Genomic DNA, 27,742 nt, shown 5'->3' on the forward strand with positions numbered 1-27,742 from the left:
AATTTTCTGCTAGGCAGAGAGTGGATCTAACCTTCCGGTAATGCCCCCACTTAATCTTGGGAAGTCTCTTCAGCCCTGCAAACATCTGGCTTGAGGAATTTTTTACTGTAAACAGCTGGGTGTGGCCGGCCAGCCTCAGGGCAGTGGGTACCAGCGCAGAGTCTGCGGTGCTAAGATCTCAGCTCCCACGGGCCAGCTTGGGACTCTGGGAATCTATGTAAAGTCTCCGTACCTCAGTTTCCCTGTTTGTCAGATGAGAAAAGTCAGTGTTAGTCATTCAGTTGTGTCCGACGATGGACAGGGAAGCCTGGCGTGCTGCGATTCATGGGGTCGCAAAGAGTCGGACACGACTGAGCGACTGAACTGAACTGTGTCCGATTCTGCGGCCCTGTGGACTGTAGCCCTCCAGGCTCCTCTGTCCATGGGATTTCCCAGGCAAGAATACTGGAGTGGGTTGCCATTTCCTTCTCCAGTGGATCTTCTTGACCTAGGGATTGAACCCTGGTCTCCTGCATAGCAGGCAGATTCTGTACCATCTGAGCCACCAGGGAATCCCAGATGAGAAAAACAATGTCTATCAGAAAGGGGTTCTGGGAGGAGTAAATGGGCAAAACCACATACAGATGTGGCTCTCAATTGCAGATGATTTTGTCTCCATGGGGGGTATCTGGCAATGTCTGGAGAAACTTGGGGCTGTCATGTCTAGAGGGGGTTACACTCTTGTCTTCTAGTGAGTGGGGGCAACGGATGCTGCTAAACATCCTGCAATGCACAGGACATCACTCCAACCCCCGAAGTACCTCCAGGGTGTCAGCGGTGCAGAGGTTGAAAAACCCTGCCGTGAAGGGTAAGTGTCCGATCAGTGTTGGCTATTAGACCCGATCTCTGAATTCTCACTTCTGTTTCTGGTGCTGTCAGGCACCTGGACTCAAGGTTCTTTTTCCTCTCTGAATATCAGGGGCTCCTCTTCCCTGGGGATCCCTGCCCCACTGCAGGAAGAAGCATCTTTCAGGAAAGACCAATCTCCCACCTCTCCCCCCACAGGCCACATGAAAGGATCCCACACCACTAAGTCCCCTGAGAGTCCCAGGGCACTGGGTTCTTCAGTCGGTGCACGTGCGGTCCCCTCAGGACGTGACACTCTGGGCTGATTCCACCCCTGGTGGGCTTGTGACCCTAGTCTACTCAGCCCATGGGATTCCACCCTGAGACTTTACTAGAACTACCAGGTGAGAGCCTCTCTTTTGTATGGATAGCTAAGCTGGGAGTCTGTGTGTCTTGTGGCAATTTTGCCTGGAAATGAAACTGTCTGTGCCGGGAGCCAGCGTGAGGAATCCCACCCGTGACAAGGTCATGTGGCAGAGATCTGATGGGCAAGGCGAGTTAGATCTCAGGGTGTCCCCCTGGAATTTCCTGAGCATGTACCCCCAAAACCAAAAATCTGCCGGCCTTTGTATTCTGCTTTTCCACTCTTTCGACACACTCTGGAAAAAGTCAACCCAGGGCTTTAGTCTTCTGCATTTGAAAGGGATGTTTCAGTTAAACCCCCTCTGATAACTCTCTAGCTTGCCTAACAGGTTCCCCGGGACCTCTTACAGCTTGTGAATTGCTTACAGCCCCCCAGCCGCGAGAGGCACAAAGCTTAAAGCATCTTAAAGATACAGAGCCTATTCTAAAGAGCTAAAAATCATATTAGTGACGGGTTTTCACTGTTGACTCAATGATTGCCGCCAGGCCTCCATATTCTTTATCTTTTAGGCACCTGGGAGGATGTTAATCAATGTAAACGGGATATGGAAAAGGGTATATAATAGTTTTGATGTTAGCAACACTAGATTTTGAGTTAATTACTTTTCTTTTGTTATAAATCACTGTACTCCTTTTACTTGTTATAAATTGCTGTCTCTTTGCTATGTACGAATGTAACTTTATTTAGTGCTTTCTGAGAGTGGCACCAGACTTTGAGAAGAACAACACAAATAAGTCTTCTGGTTGACAAACCCCTATCGGAAAAAAGGCTGTAAAATGTTAATTGGCCCTTTTGGCCGGAAGATGATGTAAATCACCTAAGACTTGTGTATACAACTAGGTATGCAGAGAGAAGAGCCTGGTTTTGATCAGAGCCTGGGCTGCTAACGCTGCATAATTTTGTACTACCCATTGATCTCTATGTACAATCAAAAAGGTATAAAAGGCCTTCCTAGACAATAGAGGCCGGGCCAGTCGCTGGACTGGTTTCCCCTGTGTCTTCTCTTTACTCTAATTTCTGGCTGAATTCCCATCTGGGGTGTGGAGGCTCGCCATGTCTACTTACTTGTCCCGGCTTCTAAGATCCGTAAGAGAGAGAGAGCCCAAGGCGGGGCACTCTCCGATATTCAAACGGACGCCAGTGGCCTAACGTAGATGGTGCAAGCTCCTTGTCTGGAACTTTATTGGCTTTCCACGTAAACCAAGTTATTCAGCCTCTTTTCTCCGCTTAATTTTCCTACTATACTATTATTTCCTAATCTTATATTAATAAATAAATAAGTTTTTTCCTCACCAATGCTGTCCCCGCTTCGAATTCCCTGGATCCACCAGGGCTGGACCCTGGCATGTCTGGAAATGAACCTGTCTGGGAATGAACCTGTCTGGAAATGAACCTGTCTGGGAATGAACCTGTCTGGAAATGAACCTGTCTGGAAATGAATCTGACATAGAAAGGCAAAGCCAAGGGATGAAGAAAGATGAAGATCCTGAAAATATCACTTGCCACTCTGGATTCAAAGCTAGTTGTCTTTCACTATTCTTTTTTGTGTTTTAAACTTATTTATGGCTGCACTGCCATTTACGGGGTTGCACAGAGTCAGACACGACTGAAGCAACTTAGCAGCAGCAGCAGCAGCAGCGCTGGGTCTTCGTTGCTGTCTGTGGGCTTTCTCTAGTTGCAGTGGGCGGGGGCTGCTTCCTCGTTGTGGTGCGCGGGCTTCTTTTTGCAGTGGCTTCTCTTGTGATGGAGCATGGGGCTTCAGAAGCTGTGGCACGCAGGCTCTAGAGCGTGTGGGCTTCAGTAGTAGCTCACAGGCTTTGTTGCCCCAGGAATCTTAGTTCCTGGACTAGGGATCAAACCCATGTATCCTGCGCTGGCAGGCAGATTCTTAACCACTGGACTGCCAGGGAAGTTGCATCCGGCACTCTTCTTTACAGATGCTGATCAATTCCTTTCTGTTCTTAAGCTAGTTTTTGAATTGGGTCACTGGCTACACAGAAATACCACTTGTCCTAGAATTTTTCTTCCCCCAGTTAAGTTTTTCTAGAGCCTTGCCTACCCTCTCCCCATCCATTCATCAAATCATAAGCTTCTTGAGGACAGGGATTGTATAGACAACTAAATTCTCTCTGGGTTCTATGTGGCAACAGAACTTTCTGCCATGATGAGAATGTTCTGTATCTCACAGGCAGCTATGAGGTGCTTGAAATGGGCTGGTGCTACTGAGAAATGGAATTTTAAATTTTACTTAATTGGTTGGTAATTTAAATTTAAAGTGGCTTGGCTGCCAGATCAAACAGCATAGTGAGATAGCATCTTGCCGTGGTGGTGGTGGTGGTATTCAGTTGATTTTTGTTGACTGATGGATTGATCTGTTCATTTGCTTAATGAACAGGGAGAGGGTGACGATGCTGTATTGGTGGATATAGTACGTGGGCAGTCATGGCCCCACAGGTCCCAGGCAGATAAATGTAATGCAAAGTTGAGAATGCAGAATGTTTCAGAGGAGGCCCAGATCAGATTCTTTGGAAGTTCAGGGAGATCAGTGTGGTCCAGAGGGAGACTGGGGGTCGGATCAAACAATGTTCTCAAGGGGATTAATCAAATACGGGATCGATGAGTCTGTGTGTTGCTGAGGGGTTGTTCTGGGAGGCAGGCCTATATCTGCAGTGCACATAGAAGGGTGGGGCCAGGAAGGATGGTGCACGTAGGTGGGGCTCTGGTTCTCAGCTCTGAAGCCTGGGAGAAGCCCCTTCACTCGCCATGCCTGTTTTCTATCAGTAAAATGGAGTGAGTAACAGTATGCCTGCCTCCTCTGTCCGTGGGATTTTTCCAGGCAAGAGCACTGGAGTAGGTTGCCATTTCCTTCTCCAGGGGATCTTCCCGGCCCAGGATTGAACCTGCATCTCCTGTGTCTCAGGAGAATTGCAGGCAGATTCTTTGCCCCTGGGAAAGCCCCACATAAATAGAACAAACACACAAAGTCTTAGCTACTAATGATGATGCAAACTGGGTCCCCACCTCTGGGGGGCATGGTGAGACTCAGGACCCTCCCAGAGACCCAGTCCCTCACCTCAGCCCTGCAGTGGGCTCCGTCCCTCCATCCAGCAGTGCATGGATGCTAAGTTGCTTCTGTCATGTCTGACTCTTTGTGATCCCATGGTCTGTAGCCCACCAGGCTCCTCTTCCATGGTATTTTCCAGGCAAGAATACTGGAGAGGGTTGCCATTTCCTCCTCCAGGGGATCTTCCCAACCCAGGGATCAAACCCACATCTCTTGTGTCTCCTGCATTGGCAGGCAGGTTCTTTACCACTAGCGCCACCTGGGAAGCCATCCATCAGTACACCCCCTAAATGCTAGGGTTGCCTGGTCTATGGGAAGTCAACCCCAGGAAGACAATCTTGGGTACAGATGAATAGAGAGGAGCTGGGCATTTCATTCAGGTTCGATCAAGTTTCATTAGAGGTTCCTTCCTTACTCTTGGAAACCAGCAGCACATCTGGCAACCAGAATGGCCTAAAATAGACATCTTGGGTTTCCACGTGGGGCGATAGAAGAGGCACTTGGCATCTCTGTTGCCTCCAAGTCATCTGTGCCCTGGGAGCCCTAGTGCCCATGGGGCGATTGCATCATTCTGCAACCAGGGAACCTAATTTAGCCAAGAACCACAGCAAAGGGAAAGAAGGACCCATTTTGCAGAAGGTGGGGGCTTGTGTCCGATTGTGCCCCTAGGGAACATTCCTAATTGCATCAGGGATGACACAGATGGGCAGGAGCCAGCTCAGGTGCCCTGGGAGTGGACAGAGGCCCAGCAGAGGCTCTGCTGCTGCCTGCTGCCCCTTGAGCCCCTCAGGAGATGAGCCTCTCTCTCCCTCACTCCCTTCACTCCAGCCATGTGGGCCTTTAAAAAAAATCTATTTAAATGTTGATAAAATTTGGCAGTGCCAGGTCTTAGCTATAGCATGTGTGATCTAGTTCCCTGACCAGGGATCGAACCTGGGACCCCTGCATTAGGGCTGGGAGGTCTTAGCCACTGGACCACCAGGGAAGTCCACACATGGGCCCTTTTTTCAGCCCTATTTACTGTGCTCCTCCCACAGGACCTTTGCACACGCTGACCTGCTGTCTGGAATCCTCTACCCTTTCCTCGTCACCTGCTGAACTGCCTTCAGCCCAGGCCTCACTTCCTCTCATCTACGTTAAATCCTCATAAGATAAGCTCTCTGACTACCAGCTACCTTGGCTCTCTTGGTCAAGGTTACAATTTCACGCCTCCCCAGAGTATTTGATTTATGCCTCTCTTCCTTCAGTTCAGTCACTTAGTCGTGTCTGACTCTTTGCGACTCCATGGACTGCAGCACCCTAGGCTTCCCTGTCCATCACCAACTCCTGGAGCATGCTCAAACTCATGTCCATTGAGTTGGTGATGTCATCCAACCATCTCATCCTCTGTTATCCCCTTCTTCTCCTGCCTTTAATCTTTCCCAGCATCAGGGTCTTTTCAAATGAGTCAGTTCTTTGCATTAGGTAGCCCAAGTATTGGAGCTTCAGCTTCAGCATTAGAACTTCCAATGAATATTCAGGACTGATTTTCTTTAGGATGGACTGGTTGTATCTCCCTGCAGTCCAACGGACTCTCAAGAGTCTTCTCCAACACCACAGTTCTAAAGCATCAATTCTTCAGTGCTCAGCTTTCTTTATGGTCCAACTCTCACATCCATACATGACTACTGAAAAAACTACTCTCTTACCGGCTGGACAGTAATTTCTGTGTGGACAGAGGCTGGGCAGAATTTCATTCACATTGTCTCCATCCAGAAGGGGACAACAGAGGATGAGATGGTTGGATGATATCACTCAAGTCAAAGGACATGACTTTGAGCAAACTCAAGGAAACAGTGAAGGACAGGGAAGCCTGGTATGCTGCAGTCCACGGGGTCGCAAAGAGTTGGACATGACTGAGTGACTGAACACCTGCCTACTGGATGTTCTTCCCCCAGATCTTTGCAGGGCTGGCTCCTGCTCAAAACTTATATCTCAGCTCAAAAGTTCTCTGGAACCTCCACCCCTCCATCACACCTACCACTTTTCGCATCCAACATCAGTCACCCCAGTCATAGATGAGGGTCTTGTCTTCCTTCGCTACATTATATGAGTTCTACCCTTGTATCCCAAGCACCAAGAACAGGTCATGGCACCCAAGAGGATTCAGTAAATACAGTGCGCGTGGTCAGCCTGCTGAAGCTGGCTGTGCCCAGGCCTATCTCACAGTGTCTTCTAACTCTTCCAAACCTTCCCTGTTCAATGCACATTTCCTGAGTGTCCACCCTCTGCCTAAGCTTAGCAATGAGTTGGGGAGTCAGGCTGGGCTCCTGTTCTGGGACAAGCGAACAGTTGGGTTCACTGGGTTGAAGCTCCATCAGGACCAGTTGGACCTCTGGGTGGAACCCTCAGACCAGCCCCCACCTCCTGTGATTTGGGCTTTGCCAGAAGGGCCCAGCTGTCAGCCAGGATCTTAATACTCAGAGTGTGTCTCTGAACCAAAAGTACAACCTGGGAGTATATAAGAAATGTGAACCCCAGGCCCCACTACAGACCTCCTGAGTCAGCATCTGCATTCCAGAAACACCTGTCCCTCCCAGGTGCACACTGAAGCCTGTGTGTTCCACCACTGCAGACTGAATGTCTACATCCTCCCAGAATTTATATATTGATAAACCCTAACCTGCAGGTGTTGGTATTAGGAGGTGGGGCCTGCCTGGAGGTGATCAGGGCATGAAGGTGGGGTCCTCATGATGGGATTAGTGCACTTGTAAGATGAGACATCAGGGACTTGGCATCCTCTCTCCCCCACTCCAGTCTGTGAGGGCACAATGAGATATGAAGAAACAATGAGAAGGCCACCATCAGCCAAGCAGGAAGAGAGTGCTCACCACGGGCTGTATTGGCTGGCACCTGGATCTTGAACTTCCCAGCCTCTAGAACCCTGAGGGATGAATGTTGGTTGTTTAAGACCCCTAGTCACTGGTATTATGTTGTAGCAGCCTGAGCCACTGAAACGACCACAAAAAAAGTCTATTCTGATCGTCTGGAAATATGAATTCCCTGGAGGAGGGACACAGCAAAGCGAATGATACCAAGGGTGTGGTGACTTGTTTCCCCCCTGACAATGGGGTCCCAGGATATAACGCAGCACTCTGACAGGAGGCACCAGACTTTTCCAATAGGACAGAATGCATCAGAATGCATCCATTTTGAATCCTACCACCTGGAAAGGTTAAGTGGGTTAATCCACCTGCTGGAAAGGTTAAGTGGGGGTAGGGGTACTCAGCGGGGAGGAGCAAGTCCAGGATTTGGAGGCGGGTGACTGAGTTTGAGTCCTACTCTGTAATGTCTTAGCTTTTTGGAGCTGGACAGGCCTCTCAACCTTAGTCTCAGTTTCTCCATCTACGAAATGGGTTAATAACACCCTGTCAAAGAGACTGTTGAGAAAACTGAATGAGAACACACAGAGGAAAAGGCCAGCTCATCAGTGAAGTGCTGTGAAGTAGTGTTTATTGTTACAGTGTTAAAATTCACTCTTGGGAAGACATTCAGGACCATGACCAGCAATTAAACGTCAGGAACATCATCCTAGTTCATGGACAACTTGTTTCCTTTGCAGCCAAAAACTCCTGGGGGTCTTAGGGCTCAGGAAATTCTTCTCATCAGCCAACTGCTGGGAAGGATGTTAGTGTCAGAAGATGCTATTTTGCACAGGGCTTCTTTTTCTTGCCACTCAACTGCCAGGAGCCCACTGGAACCTCAAAGGGTGGAGCAGAAGTGATGGTGTCCAGAACATATGGGCTGTGATGGGAAGGGGGGAGAGCAAGGCTTGGAACATCTTGCCAAATCATCCCATTCTGCTGGACCCAGACCCGTTCAGTGGCCTTGAGATTTGGGGTCACTGCTCTGAGGCCCCTCCATGCTGGCTGGGCTGCGGGGGGAGCCCTTCCCCTCAGCTTCCTCTGGCCCAGGTGCTCCTGCGGAGTCTCCCTATCTCCTGCATCCTGGGGTCCAATGACTGCAATGATGAGACAGATGGATTTATGGGAGAAAGGCCCTGCTCAGCCAAGGCCAAGGGAGCTTTCCAGAGGTGCACAGGGTTAGAAACCTGAGCCTTCTTATGGCTCCAGCCCCTAGCTACTAGGAGGACTATGGGGTGTCTCTGCCTACCCTGGTTCTCCCCAACCTCTGGCAGCAATTATCTCTTTGGAAAGGGCCAGCACCCATGGGTACAGGTGACATCACCTCAGAGAACACATGCATATGGTTCCCAGGTCCAAGTGTCATGTCACCACCCTTTAAGGACCAAGACCATGACCCAGGTTGTTTGGACAGGATGTGGCCAGTCAACGCTCCATGGGTGGCCACACTGCCAGCCTTTGCTAACCAGCTACCGGAACCTCTGTGCCGAGATCACATGCCCTGCTCTTCTTGCCTGCCCTGTAGCAGAGTTGACATTTAGGATTTTTCCAACAGACAGAGCTTTTCTTGGTTTAACTCTGTGTAGAGCTTGTTCATTTATCAGCCAACCCATCCTCATGTTGAAAAGTCAGTTCCAAACGCTCACCTGACTACCAGGGACACAGAAAATTGGGCAAGTGAGAATGTGAACTTAGAGCATCATTTGGACCAAAAGGCGCATTTGAGGTTGCCCATGTTGCCCCAGGCCTGCTAGCTGAATGCTGAGAATGTTTTGGGCAGTGCCATTCCTTCCAGTGACCCCTCAGTTGTCCACTTGCCCATCTTGCCCCCAGTGGGCCTAAGTGGGGAACAATGCATTGGTTTCATACAATCAGACCCACATTCAGGCACCTCCCTGTCTGCCACTCCTGCTCACCTTGTGAGAAACACTGCCTTTCCTCTTTGTTGCTTCCTGAGAGGCAGATCCTGGCGCCCCCAGTCACCCAGCCTGGATGCTGGCCTGGGAGTGACCTGCGGCATCAGGTTAGAGGGAGGTTTTACTCCCCTCTCTGGGCTGTGAGCATTGCAGCCTCAAACCCCATGTATGTGGCTTGATGTCATAAAGATAGTGAGTTTGGAGCCTCAGCAAAGCCAAGTCAGGTTCCAGAGCCTCACTCCTTGGGCCCAGGAATCAGACATGTGTCCCTAGGAGGTCAAACGTTCAGACCAGAGGGGGCATGCCTGTCTAAAAAGCTGTGCTTCTGTTAAGTTTAGAATATAATGGTCTTCGGCCTCAGGGAGGAGGAATTTTTAAGCTCATTGGGCCTAGGTTTGTGCTTTTCCCTTGCGGGGAAATCATTCATTGGGTTGAAGACCAGGCGCTTTGACGGTTCTTGGAGGCCGACCCCTGCTTCCAGTCCTGGAAATTCAAACCTTTAATATAGACTGGTGGTGCCAAAGGCCTCACTGGAAGTCGACCATTGTGGGTCCAAATGAATCATGTGCTTTGATAACCAAAGTGTAAGTGGAACCCCAATACTGTCTGTCCACCCCTAATCATTTCTCAGTAATGAAGTCAATGAATTCAAGTCTGAACACAGGAATCAAACTGGTTTTCAAGGGTTGTGGGATTTTCCTCTTTTGGGGGTCCAGTCCCATGGGGGCCCTAGAGAGCTTGCACATTAAACATGCCTTGCCCTCCTTGTGCACATTGCTCCAACCAAAGAGTCGGAGAGAACGAGTACAGTATCAATTCTGTGTTGTAAATGGGAAATGAGACACCCATCCCAGATCCCATAACTTCCCACTTGTCTCCTGAGAGGGTAAGAATGTTACAGAGGTTAGCAAGTGTTAATCCTCACAACATCCCCAGGAGGGAACCAGAAGTATTGTAGATGAAGCTGCTGAGGCACAGAGAGGTGAGGCCACTGGGAATAAGCCACACAGCCAAACAGCAGCAGAGTCAAGAAGAAGGCTGGGGGTCCTCTCCGTCGCCTCAGCGACTGGTGAGACTCAGCTCCGTTCGGGCACTGGTGAGCACATCTGTGTGTCAGGTGACAACAAGGTCTGTCGTGTCAACGAGAAGCATTTCCCTGCTCCACTGTCACACTCGGGACAAGTTGTCACAGACCGAACTCAGTCATTCCCAGTCTTGTTGACACGATGTCCTTCATCCAGATGACGGGGTACCCACAGTTCCTAGGAAGGCTGCTGCTTAGCCCCACCTCTACAGGGATCATCGCCCCCCTTCACCCAGTGGAGCCCCTCCCCCGGGGAGGGGCCAGGTAGCCCTTCAATACATCCACGCTGACATGACACAAGGCTTTTAAGATTTGAATGACACTCCTGTTTTGCATTCTCCCAAGGGAGATTCAATGACCCAAGTCAGAAGCTAAGTTCTTGGTCATAGAGGGCACATATGTGGGAGCTGAGACCACCACCAGGCTGGCTGGAAGGGTCCACATGAGGATGGTGAGCCCCCAGCTTTGCAAGCTCCCGGCATTGCCACCACTGGGCTCTGTGTATCTCGCTAGAGTCCTACCTGCTCCTCTTGGGATGGTATCTTGGGGAACTCTGTGCTTCTTTACACCCAGGAGGCTTAGTTCAAGGCTCCCAGGCTCACCTGGACTGCTCAGTGGCTGAGTCACTCAGTGGCAGAGCCTTGATAATGGAGGTGCTGGGCACCCTGATTGGTCCTTCGGGCTAGTCTTATTCCAGGGAGCAGGGAAGTCCTCAGTCCGCTCCAGGCAGGCAGGCTGGTGTCCCCTCGTTCTGTGGGGATCCCATTCAAAGTCACGGCAGTCTGCTGAGATTTCCGGGGACCAGAGGAGCATCCTCAGGCCGAACTGACTATGTACACTGGTGACAGTCCCGGGATGGCCTGCCTCCCCGGGTCTTTCCATGTTGGGTCTGGTGGAACATCTGCTCCTTACACGTTGGTGACCTCCAAGCCATTATAGCCCTCCAGACGGCACTGCTCCAGCCTGCCCTGGGAGTCCTCGTCTCCGCAATCTTCATTTTGAAGAGAGCCATAGTCATCATGGAAATCGGGGTCTTTGTTGCTGAAGCCCCTTCCTATCTTTCCCAGGGGCAGCTGAGAAGAGAGGAAGGAGAACAAAGGACAGGAAGCAGAGAAAAAAGAATTGAGTGTTCTTGGATCTGGGAAATGTGGTATCTCCAACTGCTGTGTGTCCTTGAGTAACTTATCTAACCACTCTGGTTCTATGAGTAACAATTCTCCCTTGCTCAGGGAGACTGAGAGGAGGATTTTTGTGAGTTAACCTTATGTTGTGTCCCCAACCTGAAGGAACTGGCTGGTTGCCGAGAGTGAGGACAAGTATAGTCTTTCTGGTTATCCATCAAAGTTTCTCTCTTCCTCCTCAGCAGGAAGAGAGGGGAGAATGTGCGGGTTTGAGGTCTGACTGCATTCCCAGGTCAAGAAGAAATATTCTAGATGTGGCAGAAAAAGTGTGGGTTTTGGTGACTCAGAAACTGGGGTTTGGATCCCTGCTCTGCCACTTCCCAGCTGTGTGACCTTAGACAAGTCACCCGCTTTACACGTTGGTGACCTCCAACTACAGTTTTCTCAGCTACAAAACAGAGCTGGTAATTCCTTTCTCTCAGACTTTTTGCAAAGAGTAGAAATCCCATCTGGGAAGCACGTAGCAAGGTGCTGGCCATACCGTGTGTGCAAGCTCAGTCACGTCCAGCTCTTTGCAACCCTATGAACTGTAGCCTGCCAGGATCCTCTGTCCATGAGATTCTCCGGGCACGAATACTAGAGTGGGTTGCCCTTTCCTCTCCCAGGGGATCTTCCTGACCCAGGGATCCAGCCTGTGTCTTGTGCATTGGCAGGCGGATTCTTTACCACTGAGCCACATGGGAAGCCTCAAGGCACTGGCAGAGAGTAGCTATTGTTATCAGACATGGTGGACCCGCAATAAATATTTCTCTCTTATTTTGAACAGATGTCTATTGGAGTAGTTGTGACAATGCTGTGTAATTATTTATTTGACTGCCTTTCTTTCCAGACCAGTGTTTCGTAACCTTTATTTCCATTGTTGTCCCCTTTAAAAAGATGACCTTTTACATATTTTTTCCCTAATCACACACCCAGCATGAAATTTTCATACCACAGGGCCTCTGTGTACGTGTTTATGTGCCATGTGTATATCTGTGCTTTACACATAAAAAGAGTAAGACTTTCTGCATCCTCCACTCTGAGAACCAATTCTGACCGCCTTGGGGGTAATAGGACCCCCAGGCGGGCATGTACATTCTAGACTGAAAGCATCTTAATGGTGAGGATGGCCATTTATCCATGCTTATCACCCATCCTCAGGACATGTCTGGGATGTACTTAGTACCCAAAACTGTCAGCTGAACGAATGGAAGGTTTTGAATTACCCACTTCTGCTGTCTGTGTATACACACCTCCGTTTAAGAGTCTGTGTTGTCTCTGAGGCCCAAATGCTCATGGTCTCATGCACCAGAGGCTCAGCCACTGCTCTTGGTCAGGCCACTGGAGTTCCAAATCTAAGGCAGTGGCCCGTAGAGTTTGGGGTGCATTGGAACCCTCTGGGCAGGCTGGCAGCATGCAGGTCCCCTTCACCTCAGAGGCTCTAGCGTTGGAAGGACCAGGTGGGTCCTGGAGTCTGCATATTAAGCAGCCACCTAGGTGAGTTTTATGCAGGCAGGTGAGACCTGCACTTTGAGATACAGTGTCAAAAGCCCCACAAGGCTGAGTGTGTCTTAACCATCATGTGGGTCCCTGAAGGTGGCTTCCAGGGCCCTCCTCCCAGCTGTGCGTGTGACCTGGTCCAGCAACACCGTTCCACAGGGGGAGCTGGGAAAGGGTAACATGGGCCCAGACAACACAAAGGCTGGGGGACCCTCAGGGAAACACATGGAGTGACCTACCCGGCCAGCCTTGTACTTGATACCACCGCTGTTCTCCTCCTTCCCTGCCCGGGTGATGCTGGAGGCCCTCCCAGGGGGCGTTCCAAATCGCTCAGCTTCCCGGATGCCTGTGCAGCTGGGGAGACACCCATTGCAAGTCAGTGTGGGCAAGGTGGGGGGCTGTCAGCTACTGCGACCCAGAGACACAGTCACTCAGTCACTCACACTGGTCACAATGACCACAACTGTGGTTCACTTAGTACCTCCTATGTGCCACCACTGTGCTAAGCTAAGCACTTTACAAACATAATCCTCACAGCATACCTAGAGGTCCAGCTTCCATCTCTGCTGGAGAAAAGGGGGCACAGAGAGGTTAAGCAATCTGCCCAGCTTGGACTGTATAAGCAAATCTTGCAGAGCCAAGATTTGAACTTTGGGGTCTCAGAGACCCTCTCTTCAGCCCCCAGGACTCTGCAAACCCTATCAGGAGAGGCAGGACATGATAGGAGAAGCCCCACATTCCAGCTCATTAGGTGTAGCTTGAGAAGCATCAGGAAGGTTTCCCCCACTTTGCATTTGAAATCTGTGTCCCCCACTGACTTGTTGTCTGAAGTTACCCCCATCACCTCCTTCCCTGTATAAAAGCATCAAAGGCTTGTTAGACTAGGACTTGGTGACCTACAGCCAGTGGCCAAATGCAGCCAATGGACTGAGTTTGTAAATAAAGCTTTACTGAAACCTAGTCCATTTGTTTGCACACTGTCTACAGTTGCTTTTTTGCTATCAAATCTGTTTTGATGAGTCCTGTGTTAGAATCTCAGGGATAGTGTGTACGGGGTATGGAGTTGGGGCAAAAAATTGGTTCAGAGCCAGGAGTTTGGAACTTAGTTCTCCCATTTGCTTTCCTTCTCTTTTAGATTCTGGGTGAACCTCAGTGTCCCTGGGGCTCCTGTCCTTTCTTTGCCTGCAGGGTCCTCCCCAGCTAGGGCAGAGCCTTCCGCACCTCTCCTGCCAACCTCGACAATCCCAAGACACTAACGTCCAGTTATCTTCCTTGAAGCTTTAGCTGCATTGAAATCCTGGCTTTCCTCTTTACTGGCTGTGTAACCTTGAGCTCATCACTTTGTCTCTCAAAAGCTGGGTTTCTCCAGTTTTGACTCCTCCAGCTGCCAGGTGGAGAAGGTATTAGAGCCGACTTCCTCAAGTGATTGGAAGGTTAGTTAAAAAGTACTTTGGAGCTGAGCTGAGCATCTAGTGAATGGCTACAATGATAATAGCTCAAATTAACAGTTATAAATTGAATGTCAGAGGAATTGGCTCTGGCTGACTGGCGGTCAGGAAGTGGCTTCGCCACCACGGAAGTAGACACATGGAGAGAAATGAACCTTCTAACACCTGCCTCAGAGATGCTCTGCTTCTTGTGGCATAACTTCTGCTGAGAAAGTTCAAGGGAGGGGAGGGTGCCAGGTAGAGACCCACACTGGCTGCTGGATGGCAGATGAAGCTGAGTTCTCAGGTCCCCAGGCACCAAGGCATCCCCAGCACAGGGAGGTTCTGGCTCTGTGGTGGGTCAGGGACCGACATGTTCACTGATACCCATCCTCTCTCCTCCTCATGGGGATGGAATGCCCTGGGTCTAGCAGGGAAGCTGTTCGAACTGCAGAAGGCGTGACAATCTAAACTCGTGCGGCCAAATCTGTTTGCTGTCTGGTGGGAAGGACATTAACCCCCATTCCCAATTTATGGAATATTAGTCATTCCATGAGCTTGGGAGGACTCCAGAGCCCCTTCTTTGGTTTTCACTGAAAAAGAGATGGGAGTTCAGAGGGGATGTATGTCTCATCCAAGGATACATAAGACACACAGTGGCAGGGATGGAACTTGAACTTGAACTTCTAGGAACAAGATCTAGACCTTTTTTTCTTCCCACCTTGGCGGGGGGGGGGGGGGGGGGGTCAATGTAAGACCGTGGACTCCACATCAGTGGCCTGGCCCCACCCCCTTAGCAGTCATGTCCCCTGAGCTGTGTACTCTGTGAAGTGGGGTTAATAACAACATTTCTCTTATAAGGTCACTGGAGGATTAAATGAGAGGACACATATAACATGCTGAGAAGGGGCTGCATATCATGAGTAGTTGCTGTGACCAACACAGGCATTGAGGGGTACAGACCTGGCTTGAATCCCCGCTCAAGGCACTGCACATCCCCTAGCTGTGCCCTTGTGTGAGTTGATTCCCTGGCTGGGTCTCAATTTCCTCATCTGTACAATGGAGTCCAGTACTCAGTTCTGGTCTTAACAGACCATACCCTGTGCAGAAAGTGGCATCTTTGTGGTGTAGACAGAGGACCACGGGCAGCTGCTGCCCCCACTATGCTAAAACACCTTTCCTCTTGCTTTTCCACAGTGGCTAAAATCCTACCCTGTTCCTCCTGAGGATTAAAATGCAGATGCTGCAGGGACTAGGTCAAGTGCAAGGCTATGGCCCTTGGAGGCTTGAAATGGCTTACTGAGTATTCCTGGTCTCTCCATCAAACCTTGAGGGAGTGGAATGCTAGAAGGATACACTTTAATGAGGGAAGTTTCTGGAAGACAGAGCACCTCCGTGCAATTTGTTGAGTCAACACAGAGGGCGCTTGGGGCGCTGGAAAGGCATCCTGTGTAGGTAGGAGGTGGTGGGTGAGAATCAGACTCTGCCAGCTGGGCGTCCTGAGAGCTGGAGTCTCACCCAGTTAAACGAGGGTTTACGAGGCCCACAAGGTGCAAGATGCTTCGGTGGAGATGAGTGAAGTAGGGGAGGACAGAGTCTTAATTGGTCGCCTACTGTGTGCTGGGCATGATGCCAGGTCCTTCCCGCGTGATAGCTCCTTGAACTCACCCCACGGTTCAGGAGGAGTGATTATTCCCCTTTCAAGATGAGGGAACTGAAAAACCTCAGATGATGGAAGGGGAGCCAGAATTCAGCCCCCAAAGATCCTGCCAGGCCCTCTGCTTACAGAGGACCACGACTGCAGGCACTGACTACCCCAGGGCCTGGGCTCACAGCTCAGTGATCATCTGGGTTGGGGTGGGGCAGAATATTATAAACACCACCTTCCTGTGGGTGCCCCCAAATCTCAGTGTGCCCCCTCCCACTCCAGCTCTGGTGATCTGCCAGGTGGCCCAGGACTATTCCCCTTTGCCTGCTGCTGGGATCTCTCAGACTGGGGCCACATGTCAGGCCCAGAGGCAGAGCTGCGACAAGGCCTCTTACTCTCTGTGCTTGGGGGTTGCGTCTGTCTGAGTTCATAATGAAATCACTCTCTGCGGAAACACTAATGAGCAAACTGGAGCAGAGTGACAGAAAGCGGAGCCCCGTGTAACTAACTGGAGAGGAAACAGCTCACTGAGACACTCCAGCACCCCTGGGAGGTCAGGGCGACGGCTTCATGGGGACACTCCAGCGCCCCTGGGAGGTCAGGGCGACGGCTTCACTGAGACACTCCAGCGCCCCTGGGAGGTCAGGGCAACGGCTTCACGGGGACACTCCAGCGCCCCTGGGAGGTCAGGGTAACGGCTTCACTGAGACACTCCAGCGCCCCTGGGAGGTCAGGGCAACTGCTCACTGAGACACTCCAGCGCCCCTGGGAGGTCAGGGCAACTGCTCACTGGGACACTCCAGCGCCCCTGGGAGGTCAGGGCGACGGCTTCATGGGGACACTCCAGCGCCCCTGGGAGGTCAGGGCACGTGACCTGTCAGCTATCATGGGCATCTCTGCCTCAGGCACTGCGTTCACTCTGCCTCACCAGTCACACTCAGGGATGGAGGCTCAATACAGCAGATCCACTTCATTATACACAACACAGTAGAGCGACTGTCTCTTCAGTTGCTCACTTGTGTCTGACTCTTTGCGACCCCATGGACTGCAGCACGCCAGGCTTCCCTGTCCATCACCATCTCCCGGAGCTTGCTCAAACTCATGTCCTTGAGTCAGTGATACACTCAACTATCTCATCCTCTGTCATCCCCTTCTCTTCCCACCTTCAATCTTTCCCAGTATCAGGATCTCTTCTAAGGAGTCGGCTCTTTGCATCAGGTAGCCAAAGTATTGGAGCTTCAGCTTCAGCATCAGTCCTTCCAATGAATATTCAGGACTGATTTCCTTTAGGATTGACTGGTTTGATCTCCTTGCTGTCCAAGGGACGCTCAAGAGTCTTCTCCAACACCACAGTTCAAAAGCATCAGTTCTTCGGCACTCAGCCTTCTTTATGGTCCAACTCTCACATCCATATATGACTACTGGAAAAACCATAGCCTTGACTAGAGGGACCTTTGCTGGCAAAGTAATGTCTCTGCTTTTTAATGTGCTGCCTAGGTTGTTCATAGCTTTTCTTTCAAGGAGCAAGCATCTTTTAATTTCATGGCTGCAGTCACCATCTGCCATAGTTTTGGAACCCAAGAAAATAAAGTCCCAGTTTAAAAAAATGGGGGGAAAAAAGGAAATACCCAATAATCAGAAACAGACTTATTAACCCAGAATTTCTGGATCTAGCTATTCCACCTTGAATGTACCTAATTCCTGAGCCACTAGTAAACTTTTGTTTCAACTGAAGACTGATGTAAAAAAAAAAAAGATTCCCGGGGAGGGCCCAGGGGCAATTAAACCACTGCCTGACAGGTCCTCTGTTGTTCTGACCACTCTTCCTGCTCTTTAGGAAAGCAGCAAAGTGTGGTGCTTTGAATCCCAGCTCCTTATTTTTTATCAGCTCCTCAGTTTTTACCTAGGCAAGGTGTGTAAACTTGCTACAGTATCTCAGTTTCCTCATCTGTGAAATGGGGCTCATGCACCCACCTCCAGAATGTGGTGACAATGTGCTAGTTTCTGAGCGTGGCCCATGGCAGAGCTCAGGAAACAGTTATGGTAGTTTGATAACCTCACCTTATAACTGCTTCTGGAGGGGGAAGGAAGAGAGAAGGGAGGGAGATGCTGGTTGACTCTTGCATCCTTGGACATATAAAGGCACACTTTTTGGGGCCCTGGGTCATAAGACCACAGGATGGGAAGGGGTATTTACAAGAAAGATGCAAAGCTTGTCTGAGGCCTAAAGCTTCAGAGGCCTAAAGGCCACTCTTCTCAGGCCTAATATTCAGAATCTGAATGAACTACAGGCTGAATCCCCCTTGGCTCTGACCTTCTGTTAGTGACAGAATATACCATCCTTCAGGCCAGTGCTGGCGATGGTCATGCATTTTCATCAAGGCTTTTCTTCTGGCTCCTGTGATGCTCCAGTGAATGCCTTTGGGAGAGCATGGCTACCTCCTGCATCCTTTTGGTCCACTGGTTTATTTCTCTCTCTTTTAAAAAAATTTTCTGTTTCTTTAACTTAAGCACAGTACTGTGACAGAGTTGGTAGTGAACCAGTGTTCACCAAGAGAAATAATAAGTCAGTGCATGTCAAAGCAGACATCACGAGATGATGTGAGAAACTGCTCTGCCTTGACCCCTTTGGTTATATGCTTTTCAAGGCAGTGAGAGGAGGCTGGAGAAGATGATGTCATATGGGAACCTAGGTAAATGTGCCTTTCTAGGAGGAGGATTGGGTGCTAATATTTCCTGTCTCCCTGGTCATGGGACATTAACACATGGTGCCTATAATCTCCCTAGATGCTTTGAGCCAACTACCCTCCTATGACTACAGGCAACACATTGACTGGGTGATGTGGGGTCACAGATGTGATCGGGGGTCACATCTCCTGGGGAGCAGAATCAGGCAATCATTAGCCCCTCTCCAGGCTTCCTAGTGTGGTGGAGGGTCAGAGGTTGATCGATTACAGCATTGCCATGGACTCCTGACTAGTCACGAGCAGGTCACAGCACCTCTCTGAAGCCTGAGGTTACGATTCCTTCTCACTTAGCTCCCTTCGTGAGGAGTAGGAGCGAGTGAAACAAGGGATGTGACAGCACTGTGTTGAAGATGACGTATGGTATTAATGTGAAGGGTTGTTGTGATGACCATCATCCTGGCCCACCCAGCCTGGGATTCAGTTGGGATGGAGTCCTGGGTTGGTCTGCAATCCTGTTGCAATGGTTCAGGATGTTTTCTCAAACTGGAATCTTTCCACCCAACCTGATCATTTTGGGAGGACTCACCCCAAAAGACCAGTACCACTTGCCCTGCCCTTTCTCTGGAAAGCTGCCCTGCCCTTCTCTCAGCAACAGAGAAGGAAAAGGAGCAAGAAAGCAGAAGACAGGATGAGATGCTGAGACCATGAAAGACATGTCCTGGGCAAAGCCCATAGATCCTGGTTAATATAAACCCAGCAGACCTTCCCAAGTGTTTCACCACCTGCCTGGGGATCACTATTTCCCTGGTGTTTGGTTTAGCTGCAGTCTCTTGTACCAATAGAAGTGGGCTCTAAAATTCCTTAGAAATTCATGGAGTTTGTCTCCCCCCAGCCAACTGCAAGTCTGCTCCCTTGGCCCATGGCAAGGTCTCAGCAAAGGACCGCGAGGTTCCAAAATCCCACATGAAGACTTTGAGTCATCAGCCATGATGTCGACTCATGGAGAGAAGCAGCATCAGGAAAGCAGTCCTTACAGGGAGACCAGCTTGAGGTCTGGTGTTTCTAGTTCCCTGCCTGAGCAGCCTCAGACTCCTTTGAGGTAAAATGAGGAGCCTAAACTAAGTCAGTTTCCCTCTTCTTCATCCTGATACTTGCCTGCATCTAGTTCTTGAAGGAGTCTCTGACCTCCCAACAATGTAAGAACCCACCCTATCTGTGCCCCGCCCCCAGAAACTCCACTAGTGTTCATCCACTAATCTTAGATACCTCATGGGAGGGGGGTCAAGGGTTTCAGTATCACATGAATGCTAATGAATTAGGCACATGGCTAACATTTAGCTAGACCTACCCCTCCAGGGCTCAGAATACCTTAAGCTTGTTACAGATTACATGGCTCCAGAAGGAAGGTAGAGGAAAGTAGAAAATTCTGAGGAGAAAAACCTTTTTCCTGACCTATCAATTCACGGCTCATGGAATAGGGTGAAAGTGAAAGTCGCTCAGTTGTGTCCAACTCTTTGCAATCCCATGGACAATACAGTCCATGGAATTCTCCAGGCCAGAATCCTGGAGTGGGTAGCCTTTCCCTTCTCCAGGGGGTCTTCCACAGGGATTGGACCCAGGTCTCTCGCATTGCAGGTGGATTCTTTACCAGCTGAGGATACGGTGCTTGTCACAAAAACCACCTACGCATGCTTAAAATGCTGAAAATGTAGATTCCTGGGCTCTGCCAGCAGATACTGGTCCTGCAGGTCTGAGCAGGGGTGCGGGAATATGCAGTTCACAAGAGCACTGATGATTCTGCTTGCAGGGTCTATGAGAACTGCCTGGGCATGCGCCTGCTGTTGGCGGAGGGCGGCCCAGGGCACCTGGACCTTGTGACAGCCGCGTAATCTTGTTCTACCTGCATGACACGGGGTGTGACTCGGCTGCTCTCTGAGGCCCCACATAGTTTGGGGATTGAGTACTCAGGCCTGACGCATAGAGCCTCCATTTGAATCTGGTGTATTAAGTTGCTTCAGTCATGCCCAACACTTTGTGACCCTATGGACAGTAATCTGCCAGGCTCCTCTGTCCATGGGATTCAGGCAAGAATGCTGAAATGGGTTGCCATTTCCTTCTCCAGGGGATCTTCCTGCTCCAGGGATTGACCCTGTGTCTCCTGCACTGGCAGGTGGGTTCTTTACCACTAGCACCACCTGCTAAGTCACTTCAGTCGTGTCCGACTCTGTGCGACCCCATACACGGCAGCCCACCAAACTTTTGTCCCCATGTCAGTCCTACCTGGAATGACCATGTAAACCTCTTCAGTTCAGTTCAGTTCAGTCACTCAGTCTGGTCCAACTCTTTGCGACCCCATGAATTGCAGCATGCCAGGCCTCCCTGTCCATCACCAACTCCCGGAGTTCACTCAGACTCACGTCCATTGAGTCAGTGATGCCATCCAGCCATCCCATCCTCTGTCATCCCCTTCTCCTCCCTCCCCCAATCCCTCCCAGCATCAGAGTCTTTTCCAATGAGTCAACTCTTCGCATGAGGTGGCCAAAGTACTGGAGTTCCAGCTTTAGCATCATTCCTTCCAAAGAAATCCCAGGGCTGATCTCCTTCAGAATGGACTGGTTGGATCTCCTTGTAGTCCAAGGGACTCTCAAGAGTCTTCTCCAACACCACAGTTCAAACGCATCAATTCTTCGGCACTCAGCCTTCTTCACAGTCCAACTCTCACATCCATACATGACCACTGGGAAAACCATAGCCTTGACTAGATGGACCTTAGTCGACAAAGTAATGTCTCTGCTTTTGAATATGCTATCTAGGTTGGTCATAACTTTTCTTCCAAGGAGTAAGTGTCTTTTAATTTCATGGCTGCAATCACCATCTGCAGTGATTTTGGAGCCCAAAAAAATGAAGTCTGACACTGTTTCCACTGTTTCCCCATCTATTTCCCATGAAGTGATGGGACCGGATGCCATGATCTTCGTTTTCTGAATGTTGAGCTTTAAGCCAACTTTTTCATTTTCCTCTTTCACTTTCATCAAGAGGCTTTTTAGTTCCTCTTTCCTTTCTGCCACAAGATGGTGTCATCTGCATATCTGAGGTTATTGATATTTCTCCCGGCAATCTTGATTCCAGCTTGTGTTTCTTCCAACCCAGAGTTTCTCATGATGTACTCTGCATAGAAGTTAAATAAGCAGGGTGACAATATAGAGACTTGACGTACTCTTTTTCCTATTTGGAACCAGTCTATTGTTCCACGTCCAGTTCTAACTGTTGCTTCCTGACTTGCATACAGATTTCTCAAGAGGCAGGTCAGGTGATCTGGTATTCCCATCTCTTTCAGAATTTTCCACAGTTGATTGTGATCCACACAGTCAAAGGCTTTGGCATAGTCAATAAAGCAGAAATAGATGTTTTTCTGGAACTCTCTTGCTTTTTCCATGATCCAGCGGATGTTGGCAATTTGATCTCTGGTTCCTCTGCCTTTTCTAAAACCAGCTTGAACATCAGGAAGTTCACGGTTCACGTATTGCTGAAGCCTGGCTTGGAGAATTTTGAGCATTACTTTACTAGCATGTGAGATGAGTGCAATTGTGCAGTAGTTTGAGCATTCTTTGGCATTGGCTTTCTTTGGGATTGGAATGAAAACTGACTTTCCCAGTCCTGTGGCCACTGCTGAGTTTTCCAAATTTGTTGGCATATTGAGTGCAGCACTTTCACAGCATCATCTTTCAGGATTTGAAATAGCTCAACTGGAATGCCATCACCTCCACTAGCTTTGTTCGTAGTGATGCTTTCTAAGGCCCACTTGACTTCACATTCCAGGATGTCTGGCTTTAGATGAGTGATCACACCATCATGATTATCTGGGTCATGAAGATCTTTTTTGTACAGTTCTTCCGTGTATTCTTGCCACCTCTTCTTAATATCTTCTGCTTCTGTTATATCCATACCATTTCTGTCCTTTATCAAGCCCATCTTTGCATGAAATGTTCCCTTGGTATCTCTGATTTTCTTGAAGAGATCTCTAGTCTTTCCCATTCTGTTGTTTTCCTCTATTTCTTTGCATTGATCGCTGAAGAAGGCTTTCTTATCTCTTCTTGCTATTCTTTGGAACTCGGCATTTAGATGCTCATATCTTTCCTTTTCTCCTTTGCTTTTTGCTTCTCTTCTTTTCACAGCTATTTGTAAGGCCTCCCCAGACAGCCATTTTGCTCTTTTGCATTTCTTTTCTGTGGGGATGGTCTTGATCCCTGTCTCCTGTACAAACTCACGAACCTCATTCCATAGTTCATCAGGCACTCTATCTATCAGATCTAGGCCCTTAAATCTATTTCTCACTTCCACTGTATAATCATAAGGGATTTGATTTAGGTCATACCTGAATGGTCTAGCAGTTTTCCCTACTTTCTTCAATTTAAGTCTGAATTTGGTAATAAGAAGTTCATGATCTGAGCCACAGTCAGCTCCTGGTCTTGTTTTTGTTGACTGTATAGAGCTTCTCCATCTTTGGCTGCAAAGAATATAATCAATCTGATTTCGGTATTGACCATCTGGTGATGTCCATGTGTAGAGTCTTCTCTTGTGTTGTTGGAAGAGGGTGTTTGCTATGATCAGTGCATTTTCTTGGCAAAACTCTATTAGTCTTTGCCCTGCTTCATTCCGCATTCCAAGGCCAAATTTGCCTGTTACTCCAGGTGTTTCTTGACTTCCTACTTTTGCATTCCGGTCCCCTATAATGAAAAGGACATCTTTTTTGGGTGTTAGTTCTAGAAGGTCTTGTAGGTCTTCATAGAACCGTTCAACTTCAGCTTCTTCAGCATTACTGGTTGGGGCACAGACTTGGATTACTGTGATATTGAATGGTTTGCCTTGGAAACAAACAGAGACCATTCTGTCGTTTTTGAGATTGCATCCAAGTACTGCATTTCAGACTCTTTTGTTGACCATAATGGCTACTCCATTTCTTCTGAGGGATTCCTGCCCGCAGTAGTAGATATAATGGTCATCTGAGTTAAATTCACCTGGTCCATTTGAGTTTGCTGATTCCTAGAATGTCGATGTTCACTCTTGCCATCTCTTGTTTGACCACTTCCAATTTGCCTTGATTCATGGACCTGACATTCCAGGTTCCTATGCAGTATTGCTCTTTACAGCATCGGACCTTGCTTCTATCATCAGTCACATCCACAGCTGGGTATTGTTTTTGCTTTGGCTCCATCCCTTCATTCTTTCTGGAGTTATTTCTCCACTGATCTCCAGTAGCATATTGGGCACCTACTGACCTGGGGAGTTCCTCTTTCAGTATCCTATCATTTTGCCTTTTCATACTGTTCATGTAAACCTCTTAGGCCAGTACAAATCCTCCTTAGCTCGAACCCCACACTCACATGGCCTTCCTCATACATGCCGACCTTTCTCCCTTCTCTAAATGCCCAGTTTTTGTGTGTGTGTGTGTGTACGTGTGAGCAATCAGTTGTGTCTGACTCTTTGCGACCCCATGGACAGTAGCCCACCAGGTTTCTCTGTCCATGAAATTCTCCAGGCAAGAATATTCCACTGGAGTGGCTTGCCATTTCCTACCCAGGGATCCATCCGTGGGTCTCTTGCCTCTTCTGTACTGGCAGGCAGATTCTTCACCCCGAGAGCCACCTGGGAAGCATCACACACTTTATTCAAAATCTGATTGACTCCTCCTTTACCTCTTTCTAGTTTATGACATTGAGGCTAAAGCACTTCACTTGTCTGAGCCTGGATCCGTAAAATAAAAACGCTGTATTGCAAAGGAACAAGGGGGACCCAGGAAGGGCGCGGCTGGGACCAACCGGAAGTCAGGACCATCTGCTTTGAAAGCCGGAAGCTGCTGTCCAGAGCCCACACTCACTTGGCCGGGTGGAAGATGGCGCTCATCTCCTCCGCCAGGTGCCTCCGGAGGATGTGCTTCCCGCTGGGGATGCCCAGGGCGGTGGCCATGGCCTCAGCGTTGAACGTGGGTTCCAGCACCAGCACGGCGCCGTGGACGCCACTGTTGGTCAGGTTGTCTGCGTACTCCTGAGGGCAAGGCACGGGGCTGGTGAGCCTGGGGGGCCGTTCCACTGGCCTGAGGGCGGGGATACCCCAGGGGTAACATGTCCTCAAGAGCAAGGGCTTGACCCCGCCCCTTGGGTACTAGTGTATTTAATCCTCAGGGGAACCCCAGCCTCACTCTTTTTAGGGCCATCTGAATAGCGACTGGGCTATTTTGTCACTGATAGACCCCAGACCTAGGCAGGCGACCCATAAATGCTTGTTGAGGGAGAAGATGGCTGTGGATTCAACCCCCTACTGACTTCAGAGAGCGAGGATGGCTCAGCATCCGCACCCTCACTATGGGATGGGAAGGGGTGGGCCAGGAAGTAGTTCTGGCCTCTTGAGTGACAGGAAGCAGGCTCTTCTTGCCAGCCTGGAAAATGATGCCCAGCCCACACAAAGATGGATACTGAATTTGGATACAGACTGGCATGGGATTTGCATATGCCCAAGAGTCACCACCCCCCATGCCCACCATCACCCCTCACCTTCAAGTCAATGTCTCGCACCCATTTGAGCACCCGCTGGTTGGTCCAGACCACGGGGTCTATGTTCTGTGTCTCGCAGCGGGCCCGGCGCTCCTGGAGAGCCTGTGGGGAGGGAGAGTGGGTCAGCTGGGGGTCAAAAGGGGCATAGCGAGATCACACACAGAGCGAGGTTTCTGTGGTGCTGGCAGGGACCCCGGCATGCTGATGTGAGGGGTCCTGGCCAGATTACCCACGGCTGCTCTAGCCATGTCAGTCCTTTCCTTCTGGGAAATGGGGAGAGGCCCACTTCCAGGGATGGAGGAGCCTGGAGGCAGAGCCACCTGCGTGCAGAGTGTGGTGCCAGGTGGGACCCAGGGCAGCTGCCTAGTTTGTGTAGCCCAGCTCCCACCTGCCTAGTTTGTATAGCCCACCCCTGCTCACCTGACCTGAGTAGGGCCTCAGCGCATGTCTCTTGAGGGATGCCCCAAATAATGCCTATTTCCACACTTCACCGTCACGTTCTTCCCACACATCACCCCCTGTACCCGACTGGGGCTCACAGGGGGCCAGGGCCTGTGTCCTCATCACTTCCTGCGCCCAGGGCTCTGGCTTGGGTGTTTGAGAAGGCAAAAAAGCTCCCTCTTCTGTCCCTCTCCCCCTGACCCTGAACTATTTGTGCTCTGACAGTGCTCTGAGAAGAGTAAGCCGTTTGCACTCAGCCCCGGCAGCCCAAGCCCCTCCCGAGGGGGAGTAGCTGGGGAGATGTACTAGGTTTGGGGGAAGCTGAAGCAGACACCCTGTGCTCTCTGGCTTGGCAGCGGTCAGAACAAGGGGCAGTCAGAGTCTATACTCTACAATGTGTCCCCCAGCCCCCTGGTTACCATCAGCATCCCTATTCACTCCTCCACCTCAGACGCAGCACAGAAACACACAGGACTCTCAGTTCTGCTGCCACAGATCTATCTTCTGGGTATTAGTCTACGCTATTCCCTTGCTAGATTGCTTTTCCCCTCGTACCTTCTATTGACTGATGCCCGGAATTCCTCCCTTCAGGTCTCAGTTTAGCTTTCACTATCACTGGAAGGGCTTCTCTTGTCCCTCTAAAAGCTTTTCCTCTGGATTTTCATAAAACCCTGGGCTTCCCTCATTGGGACAACCTTCCATGATGTTGTGGCCACAGGCTTCTTCGTGGTTGCCCCTGATATGCAGTGAGTTCCTGGAGAATGAGTGTTTCCCTTTTCCCCTGAATTGAGCACAGGGTCTGGTCCATCCCTAATAAGCAGTTGTTGAAAGGAGGGAGGGGGAAAGAAAGGGATGGATGCGTGGACTGATGGAAAGGTGGGTGGATGGATGGATGGACGGAGAGATGCATGGATGGAGAGATACGTGGATGGGCAGAGAGTGGATGCATGGAATGATGGACAGGTGGGTGGATGGATGCAGAGACGCATGGATGGGCAGATGGTTGGATGGACAGACAGCGGATTCCAGAGGGGAAAGCAGTGCTGCGGAAGGTGCCCTGCCCCCTGGTTCTCACCTCCCTGCTGAAGTTCACTTGGTACAGCAGCTCGATCCCCAGCAGGATGCTGACCTGGTGGAACTTCTTGGACACATTCAGGTGCTTCTCCAGGTCCCGCTTCATCAGGGAGTTCAGCATCCGCCCGTCAACCAGGTGGTTTTGGAAGGCCTGGGAGTACTGGGACAGGCCGATGTCGTTGAGCCAGGCCTTGGCCACCCAGTGATGGTCCAGGTCAGCGGCTTTGGACAGGCTGGTGAGGAGAGACACAGCCGGAGAGAGGGATGGGTGGGGAAAGGTGGCAGAAACAGAGAGACGGGGAGAAATGGGGCAGAGATGACCAGAGAGAGAAGCGAAACAATGGGGTGAGGGGGACCCAGAAAGTCACAGAGATAGATAGGAACAGTGATGGAGAGACACAGAGAGAGACAGGGCAGCAGGGGGAGAGGCAGACGCAGGGGAGAGAGAGGAGGAGACAGGGAGAGACATGGGGAGAGAGGGACACAGAGGGGAGAGAGACAGGGAGAGACATGGGGAGAGAGGGACACAGAGGGGAGAGACAGACGGGGGGGGCAGAGACAGAGGGGGAGAAGACGCAGGGCGCGAGCCCCAAAGAATAACAAAGAATCAACAGACAGAGGGTCCAGGAAGAGGAAAGGCCACATCATTCAGACACACTGAGAGTGGGAAGGGCAGGGACAGAGCCGCAGGAATGGACGCAGCAGTAAGCAGCGCCTCTGGGCACCGGGTACCTCCCAACCCCCGCCCCGCGCCACCCCCATCCCAGAGGCCACTGCAGAATCCCGGAGGCCCACAGAACCTTGTCTGGGCCCAGTCTCTCCTTGGACTTCGCCCAGAGTCACAGAGTGGCACGTCTTGGAATCAGATTTAAACCCCAAGTTTTGCTTATTCCAACTCCTCTCCTCACCACCGTATCTCAGGTTTTCTGTATCCCACACTGAACTTTGCCCAGTGCCGAATGTGTGTGTGTGCACAAGGAATACTTCCCGAGTGGACAGAAGGACGGTCTCCTCAGCTATTCCCCTGTTCACCACAGG

At 50.2% G+C, this 27,742-nt stretch overlaps 1 protein-coding gene across 1 annotated transcript in view; it reads right to left on the reverse strand.

The window, feature by feature from the left end:
* Positions 1-11,124: 11,124 nt before the first annotated feature.
* Positions 11,125-27,742, reverse strand: part of KAZN (kazrin, periplakin interacting protein) — a 1,324,556-nt gene continuing 1,307,938 nt past the window's right edge. The window contains exons 13-17 of the mRNA XM_052653947.1: positions 26,706-26,937; positions 25,190-25,291; positions 24,517-24,683; positions 13,116-13,230; positions 11,125-11,289 (exon numbers count right to left, since the gene is read on the reverse strand). Of these exons, the coding sequence (XP_052509907.1) occupies positions 11,125-11,289; positions 13,116-13,230; positions 24,517-24,683; positions 25,190-25,291; positions 26,706-26,937 (781 nt within the window). The remainder of the gene's footprint in view (positions 11,290-13,115; positions 13,231-24,516; positions 24,684-25,189; positions 25,292-26,705; positions 26,938-27,742) is intronic.

The sequence above is a fragment of the Budorcas taxicolor genome, chromosome 16 (genome assembly GCF_023091745.1).
Source record: "Budorcas taxicolor isolate Tak-1 chromosome 16, Takin1.1, whole genome shotgun sequence".
Lineage (NCBI taxonomy): Eukaryota > Metazoa > Chordata > Mammalia > Artiodactyla > Bovidae > Budorcas > Budorcas taxicolor.